General features: G+C 37.4%; 1 protein-coding gene across 1 annotated transcript; it reads right to left on the bottom strand.

Moving 5' to 3' along the window:
• Positions 1-7,864: 7,864 nt before the first annotated feature.
• Positions 7,865-8,794, bottom strand: LOC105721078 (olfactory receptor 1L8). Its single transcript, XM_012457893.3, has one exon. It carries the CDS (start codon positions 8,792-8,794, stop codon positions 7,865-7,867), a length of 930 nt encoding a protein of 309 aa, XP_012313316.2.
• Positions 8,795-9,288: the final 494 nt, after the last annotated feature.

Raw genomic sequence — 9,288 nt, 5'->3', positions numbered from 1 at the left:
TCTAGCTACTAAGGTCATTGATTTTGTTTATCTTTTCAAAAACCAATTCTTCATTTTGTTGATATTTTGCATTATTTGGTCTCTATTTCTAATGTGATCTTTATTTCATTTCTTTTACTCATTTTGAATTTTGTTTGTTCTTGTTACCATTTCTTGACCTTTTGGGTAAAATCAAGCCTAGTTTTTTTTCTCATTTTCCTAGGTCTTTGAGGTGCAACCTTAGGATTTTTTATTTGAGAGCTTTCTATTTTTTGATGTGTTTATTGCTATAAACTCTCCCTTAGAACTGCTTTTGCTGTGTCCCATAGGTTTTGGTGTGTTGCGTTTCCACTTTCATTAATCTCAAAAAATTTTCTAATGTCTTTTTTGATCTCTTCATAAATTCCTTGGTTTTTCAGAAACATGTTGTTAAATTTCCATGTAGTTGTACGGTTTCCACATTTCCTCCTGTTATTGATTTCCAGTTTTATTCTATTGTGATCAGAAAAAAAAAATTTGATATGATTATGATTTTTCAAAATTTGTCATTTAAAGAACATTATATAAATGGAATCACACATTATTTAGCCTTTTTGGGGATTGACTATTTTCACACAACATAACTATCTGGAAATTCACTTATATTGTTGTGTGTATCAGTAGTTCATTTTCTTAATTGCTACCCTATGGATTGCCATAGTTTATTTAACCATTCACTTGTTGAAGAACTTGGGCTTTTCTTTCCAGTTTTAGATTATTAAAAATAAAGCTGCAAAAAATGTACTTATTTGTGCATGTTTTGATGGGAACATAAGTTTTCATATCTTTGGAATTAATACAGCTTCTGGATTGTATGATAGTTGTATGTTTAGCTTTTTCTTTTTTTTTTAAATCATACTTTAGGTTCTGGGGTGCATGTGCAGATCATGCAGGGTTGTTTCATAGGTGCATACATAACCCAGCAGTTTGCTGCCTCCATTCCCCCTTCATCTATATCCAGCATTTCTTCCCATGTTATCCCTCCCCACCCTCCCTGCCCCCCGCTGTCCCACCCCTAGCGCCCCACAACTAACCCCAGTGTGTGATGCTCCTCTCCCTGAGTCCACATGTTCTCATTGTCCAACATCCACCTAAGAGTGAGAACATGTGATGTTTGGTTTTCTGTTCTTGTGTCAGTTTGCTGAGAATGATGGTTTCCAGATTCATCCAAGTCCCTACAAAGGACACGAACTCATCAATTTTTATGGCTGCATAGTATTCCATAGTGTATATGTGCCACATTTTCCCTGTCCAGTCTATCATCGATGGGCATTTGGGTTGGTTCCAGGTCTTTGCTATTGTAAACAGTGCTGCAATGAACATACATGTGCATGTATCTTTATAATAGAACGATTTATAATTCTTTCAGTATATACCCAGAAATGGGATTGCTGGGTCAAGTGAAATTTCTATTTCTAGATCCTTGAGGAATGGCCACATTGTCTTCCACAACGGTTGAACTAATTTACACTCCCACCAACAGTGTAAAAGTGTTCCTATTTCTCCACATCCTCTCCAGCATCCATTGTCTCCAGATTTTTAAATGATTGCCATTCTAACTGGCATGAGATGATACCTCAATGTGGTTTTGATTTCCATTTCTCCAATAGCCAGTGATGAGGAGCATTTTTTCATATGCTTGTTGGCCTCATAGATGTCTTCTTTTGTATAGTGTCTGTTCATATCCTTTGCCCACTTTTGAATGGGTTTGTTTGTTTTTTTCTTATCTGTTCTAGTTCTTTGTAGATTCTGGATATTAGCCCTTTGTCTGATGGGTAGACTGCAAAAATTTTTTCCCATTCTGTTGGTTGCCAGTTCACTCTAATGATTGTTTCTTTTGCTGTACAGAAGCTCTGAAGTTTAATTAGATCCCATTTGTCTATTTTGGCTTCTGTTGCCATTGCTTTTGGTGTTTTAGTCATGAAATACTTGCCTATGCCAATGTCCTGCATGGTTTTGCTTAGGCTTTTTTCTAGGGTCTTTATGGTATTAGGTCTTATGTTTAAATCTTTAATCCATCTGGAGTTAATTTTCATGTAAGGTGATAGGAAGGGTTTCAGTTTCTACTTTCTTCACATTGCTATCCAGTTTTCCCAACACCATTTATTAAACAGGGAGTCCTATCCCCATTGCTTGTTCTTGTCAGGTTTGTCAAAAATCAGATGGTTGTAGGTGTGTGGTGTTGCTTCCAAGGCCTCTGTTCTGTTCCATTGGTCCACGTCTCTGTTCTGGTACCAGTCCCATGCTGTTTTGATTACTGTAGCCTTGTAGTATAGTTTGAAGTTGGGCAGCGTGATGCCTCTGGCTTTGTTCTTTTTCCTTAAGATTGTCTTGGCTATGTGGGCTCTCTTTTGGTTCCATATGAAGTTTGAAGTGGTTTTTTCCAGTTCTGTGAAGAAGGTCATTGGTAGCTTGATGGGGAAAGCATTGAATCCATAAATTACTTTGGGCAGTATGGCCATTTTCACAATATTGATTCTTCCTAACCATAAGCATGGAATATTTTTCCATCTGTTTGTGTCCTCTCTTATTTCCTTAAGCAGTGGTTTGTAGTTCTCCTTGAAGAGGTCCTTTATATCCTTTGTTAGTTGTATTCCTAGATATTTTATTCTCTTTGTAGCAACTGTGAATGGGAGTTCACTCTTGATTTGGCTCTCTGTTTGTCTGTCATTGGTATATAGGAATGCTTATGATTTCTGCACATTGATTTTTTTATCCTGAGACTTTGCTGCAGTTGCTTATCAGTTTCAGGAGATTTTGGGCTGAGACGATGGGGTCTTCTAAATATACAATCATGTCATCTGCGAATAGAGAAAATTTGACTTCCTCCTTTCCTAATTTCCTCCTTTATTTCTTTTTTTTTTTTTCTCTTTTTTGTCTTTTCCTCCTTTATTTCTTTTTGCCTGATTGCTCTGGCTAGAACTTCCAATACTATATTGAATAGGAGTGGTGAGAGAGGGCATCCTTGTCTAGTGCCTGATTTCAAAGGGAATGCTTCCAGTTTTGCCCATTCAGTATGATGTTGGCTGTGGGTCTGTCATAAATAACTTTTATTATTTTGTGTTATGTTCCACTGATACCCAGTTTATTGAGAGTTTTTAGCATGAAGGGCTGTTGAATTTTGTCGAAGGCCTTCTCAGCATCTATTGAGATAATCGTGTGGTTTTTGTCTTTGGTTCTGTTTTTATGGTGGATTACATTTATGGACTTGCATATGTTGAACCAGCCTTGCATCCCCGGATGAAGCCTACTTGATTGTGATGAATAAACTTTCTGATGTGCTGTTGCAGTCGGTTTGCCAGTAGTTTGTTGAAGATTTTTACATCAATGTTCATCATGGATATTGGCCTGAAATTTTCTTTTTTAGTTGAGTCTCTGCCAGGTTTTGGTATCAGGATGATGTTGGTCTCATAAAATGAGTTAGGGAGGATTCCCTCTTTCTGTATTGTTTGGAATTGTTTCAGAAGGAATAGTAGCAGCTCCTCTTTGTATGTCTGGTAGAATTTGGCTGTGAACCCGTCTGGACCTGGACTTTTTTTGGTTGGTAGGCTATTCATTGCTGCCTCAACTTCAGCCCTTGTTATTGGTCTATTCAGGGTTTCAACTTCTTCCTGGTTTAGGCTTGGGAGGGTGCACGTGTCCAGGAATTTATCCATTTCTTCCAGATTTACTGGTTTGTATGCATAGAGTTGGTTGTAGTAATCTCTGATGGTAATTTGTATTTCTGTGGAATCAGTGGTGATATCCCCTTTATCATTTTTTCTTGCATCTATTTGATTCTTCTCTCTTTTTTTTTATTAGTCTGGCTAGCAGTCTGTCTATTTTGTTGATCTTTTCAAAAAACAAGCTCCTGCATTTATTGATTTTTTTTAAGGGTTTTTGTGTCTCTAGCTCCTTCAGTTCTGCTCTGATCTTAGTTATTTCTTATATTCTGCTAGCTTTTGAGTTTTTTTGATCTTCCTCCTCTAGCTCTTTCAATTTTGATGATAGGTTGTTGATTTTAGATCTTTCCTTGCTCCTCACGTGGGCATTTATTGCTATACATTTCCCTCTAGACACTGCTCTAAATGTGTCCCAGAGATTTTGGTATGTTGTGTCTTCATCCTCATTGGTTTCGAAGAACGTCTTTATTTCTGCCTTCATTTCATTGTTTATCCATTTGACAGAAGCAAATTGTTCAGTTTCCAATGTGGAGATTTGAGTGAGTTTCTTAATGCTGAGTTCTAATTTGATTGTGTTGTGGTTTGATACTGTTTGTTATGATTTCTGTTCTTTTGCATTTGCTGAGGAGTGATTTGCTTCCAATTATGTGGTCAATTTTAGAGTAAGTGTGATGTGGTGCTGAGAATAATATATATTCTGTGGATTTGGGGTGGAGCGTTCTGTAGATGTCTATTAGTTTTGCTTGGTCCAGATCTGAGTTCAAGTCCTGGATATCCTTGTTAATTTTCTGTCTCATTAATCTGTCTAATATTGACAGTGGAGTGTTGAAGTCTCCCACTATTATTGTGTGGGAATCTAAATCTCCTTTTAGAATGTTAAGAACTTGCTTTATGTATCTGGGTACTCCCGTGTTGGGTGCATATATATTTAGATAGTTAGCTCTTCTTGTTGGATTGATCCTTTTACCATTATGTAATGCCCTTCTTTGTCCCTTTTGATCTTTGTTGGTTTGAAGTCTGTTTTATCAGAGACTAGGATTGCAACCCCTGCTTTTTTTTTGTTCTCCATTTGCTTGGTAAATCTGCTTCCATCCCTTTATTTTGAGTCTGCGTGTCTTTGTACATGAGATGAGTTTCCTGAATACAGCACACCAATGGGTCTTGACTTTTTATCCAGTTTGCCAGTCTGTGTCTTTTGATTGGGGCATTTAGGCAGTTTACATTCAATGTTGATATTGTTATGTGTGAATTTAATCCTGCCATTTTGTTACTGGCTGGTTTTCTTTCCCATTAGTTGTCTCAGTTTCTTCATTGCATTATTGGGCTTTACCATTTTGTATGCTTTTGTAGTGGCTGGTACTTGTTCCTTTCTGTGTTTAGTGTTTCTTTCAGGAGCTCTTGTAAGGCGGGTCTGGTGGTGACGAAATCGCTCAGCAATTGCTTGTTCGTAAAGGATTTTATTTCTCCTTCACTTATGAAGCTTAGTTTGGCTGGATATGAGATTCTGGGTTGAAAGTTCTTTTCTTTAAGGATGTTGAATATTGGCCCCCACTCTCTTCTGGCTTGTAGGGTTTCTGCCAAGAGATCCACTGTGAGTCTGATGGGCTTCCCTTTGTGGGTGACCTGACCTTTCTCTCTGGCTGCCCTTAGCATTTTTTCCTTCATTTCAACCCTGGCGAACTTGATGATTATGTGCCTTTGGGTTGCTCTCCTTGAGAAATATCTTTGTGGAGTTCTCTGTATTTCTTGGATTTGAATGTTGGACTGCCTTGCTAGGTTGGGGAAGTTCTCTTGGATAATATCCTGTAGAGTGTTTTCCAGCTTGAATTCATTCTCACCATCACATTCAGGTGTATGTTTAGTTTTTAAACAGACTTACAGACTGTTTTCTGAATGGCTCTATTGTTTTGTGGTTTCGGCAGGAAAAGTATAAGTGGTTCAGTTTCTCTGCATCCTTATGAACATTTAGTGTTGTCATTATTTTTTATTTTAGCCATTCTAATAAGTATGCAGTCAAATCTTATTGTCATTTTAATTTTCATTTCTCAAATAACTAATGATATTCTATATCTTTTTCTGTTCTTACCTGCCATCTGTACATCTCCTTTGATGAAATGTCTCTTCATGTCTTTTTTTGAAGTTCCAATTGGATTGTTTACTTTTTACTATTGAGTTTTGAGAGCTTTCTATGCATTCTAGGTTCTAGTCCTTTACTGAATATGTGATTTGTAAATATTTTCTCCCACTCTTCAGCCTCTCTTTTCATTCTCTTAACAGTATTTTTTACAGAACAAGTTTTTAATTGTTAAATTTCAACTTTTATTTTAAATACAGGGGTACATGTACAGATTTGTTACATAGGAATACTGTGTGATTCTGAGGTTTGAATCCCATCACCCAGGTAGTGAGCATAGTACCAGATAGGTAGTTTTTAACTCACCTTCTCGCCATCTTCACCTTATAGTAGTTTAATTTTTATGAAGTTCAACTTTAAAATTTTTCCTTTTATGAATCATGCTCTTTTCTTTTGATTTCAAGTCTAGGAACTGTTTGCCTAGTGCTTTATTTTTTACCCTTTTGTTACATCTTGACACCTATAAGAAAACACACAGTCAAGAATAATGACTGGGCTCCTGAACTCAAGCTTGGAGTAAAGTAGGTGGAATCAGGGTCTGCTCTTCCAAGACCTAACTAGTTGGCAACATAGCCATGTTTGTTATCAGGGATCTATGGAGTATGATTCAGTGAGAAGGAAATCATTACAGAGGAACACAAATTAGGATGTTTTATCACTGAAAACACCCAAGGTGTTAGAATAATATAGATATATCTTTAAAAGATCCAAAAGAAAAGCTTTGGACCTAAAATGCTATATCCTACCAAATTATCAAATTGTCTACTAAATGTGCCAAAGTCATGTTTTTAGATATGCATGCACTCAGAAAGTTTTTCTTCAACTGGTAATTTATGAAGTCTTTCACCATTGTCTGGTCATCCTGTTTATTAATAGTTTTCAATTCCATGGGCAATAAATGTTTATTTGAACAAATTCAGACATTACAACTGTGTATAAAGAGGAAGAAATACTCTCCTTCCATGTTCCCCCTGCCCTTCCATTCTTACCCCAGTGACTACACACACATGTACATTCATATTCATGTAAATTTTTAATCTAGTAGATTCAGACTTTTACATTTGTTCCACATCTTCATTTTCCTACTTAATGGCTTCTCAAGGAAGCAATAAAGATATATTTGATTATTTGAACATGCTGCATATAGTTACATTTTATGGAATTAATCATAGCATCTTTCTCCATTTCCCTATTGAAAAGGTTTCAAGTTTTTGCAATTTTTATCTGTTATAAACTGGGATTTCCCTGAATATCTTTGGAGGTTATACATACATATATCTCACAATATTCAATACACATTTACAATAATAATAATACAAATTTATAAGTGAAAAAAAAGTTTCTAGATGAAGTATTAAATCACACATTTTAAACACATAGTTTATGGGAAGGTGAACCAGAAGAAACATTTCAACTTCCCCTGTGTGAAATGGATAATTTCCATGTTATCACTTGGGGTTCTTGTTCTTTCTGACCATTAGCATTTTTAAATTGTGTGATAAAATATAAGAGGAAATTAAAAGTAAATAAAACTATAGCAGTATAATAAAGGAAAGGTAAAAATAAAAGCTTAAGTAAGATTTAAGCAATAAAACATTTTTAGAAGGAGAAAAAAAAATCCTCAAGATGAGAAAATTAGCTAAAATATATATCCTCCTCTTCCTTCATTCTTTCTCTTTTCAAATTTTTTTTTTTGCAAAAACATTCAACAGCTACAAATTATGCATTTTTCAGTAGTATATTGAAATATAAAGATTTTGGAGGATCTGCCTTAATAAACAGAAATTTATTTGGGAAATATTTGTGGGGAAAGGATTAGGTTAAAGCATTTTTTAGAAAATAAAACAGTGGGAAAAATAAATATTTCTAAGAAAGAGGAGACATAGATAGGAAAGTATTGTGATTTAAGAGATACAACCGCCCACAATTGCCTTGTCTCACATGGGTCAGAAGGGCTAGCTCCTAACAACTTGACTGTTCACTAGAAACCAGTAGAAACCAGGTCCAAGTTGAGCAGATTCCACTTACGGGTTTTTCAAGAGGATGCTTCCTATGATCTCTTGCTCATAAGCTTCCTCAGGCCCTGTTTCAGGTCTTTGTTTCTCAGGCTGTAGATAAAAGGATTGAGCATGGATGACAAAACTGTGTAGACAATTGTTGCCATGTGGTCCTTGACAGTGTAGGTGGATGGGGGCTGTAAATAGACATAGAAGATACTACCATAAAAGAGTGTTACCACGGTGAGGTGAGAACCACAGGTGGAAAAGGCTTTGCTTTTCCCAGAAGTAGAGGGAATCTTAAGAACTGTAATGAGGATTCGTATATAAGAGAAAGCAATGCATAGAAAAGGAGTCACCAAAACAATAGGCCCTTCTGTTATCAGCACAATTTCATTGACAAGTATGGAGGAGCAGGACAATTTCAGAACAGGGCTGAGGTCACAGAGAAAGTGGTGGATAACATTGGAGTCACAGAAGGTGAGACGATTCAGCAGAAGTGTGTGCAGGAGTGAGTGGAGGTGAGGAAATGACCAGGAGAAGGCCGCCAGAAGGACACAGTGGTGGTGGCTCATGGTGGTGCCGTAGTGGAAGGGGTCACAGATGGCCACATAGCGGTCAAAGGCCATGACTGCCAGAAGGCAGCTGTCACTGTTGCCAAAGGCATAGAGGAAATACATCTGTGTCAGACACCCGGCATAGGAGATGGTCTTCTTTTCTGACAGGAAGTTTACCAGCATCTTGGGGACAACACTGGTTGTAAAGCAAATATCAGTGAGAGACAGAAAACTCAAGAAGAAATACATAGGTGTCTGAAGATGGGGGTTGAAGCGAATGGCCAGGATGATGAGCAGGTTTCCTGTTATGGTGACCAGGTACACGATGAGGAACAGAACAAAGAGTGGCTTTTGGTCCTCAGGCCGGGAGGAGAGTCCCAGGAGGATGAACTCAGAGACACTGCTGGTTTGGTTGATTCTTTCCATTGACTTGGGCTCAGTTATCAACAAGAAGTTTTGTTATTCAGCATGCTCTGATTTCATAACACCAATCATGAGAGCCTAGGAAGTCTTTGTTTCTTCTGTTTGGTCACAATTAGCTACTGTCCTAATTGTGGGAAGGCTTGTTAACCTCATGGTCCTTGATGGGGTTCTCCCTTCCCAACTCTATGGGCATTATATTGAAATCTGGAGGGACAGAGGGAGAGTTTTCCTTTAGAAACCTTCAGAGGTAGACCTCTCTAATTCAGACTCAGTAGTTCCTATTCTGTGAAAAGCACAATTCACCTGCTGGGGACTTAGCAATAGAGCAGACATATTTCTGCTCATATAGAGCTTATGTTCAGCTGAGGAGGTAGATCATTATACTACAAAATATGTAGTATAGTATCAGTTAGGGGTGCAAAATAAAACAGTATTAGGGGCCCGGGCGCGGTGGCTCACACCTGTAGTCCCAGCACTTAGGGAGGCTGAGGCGGGTG

Source organism: Aotus nancymaae, unplaced genomic scaffold (genome assembly GCF_030222135.1).
Source record: "Aotus nancymaae isolate 86718 unplaced genomic scaffold, 86718_ANA_hifiasm-v0.15.2.pri h1tg000003l, whole genome shotgun sequence".
NCBI classification, from domain to species: domain Eukaryota; kingdom Metazoa; phylum Chordata; class Mammalia; order Primates; family Aotidae; genus Aotus; species Aotus nancymaae.
The sequence above is the reverse complement of the archived record's forward strand: the minus strand, read 5'-3'. Positions and strand labels throughout refer to the sequence as shown.

Excerpts from the sequence above, each read along its gene's own strand:
- LOC105721078 (XM_012457893.3), bottom strand. The coding sequence starts at position 8,794 with ATGGAAAGAATCAACCAAACCAGCAGTGTCTCTGAGTTCATCCTCCTG.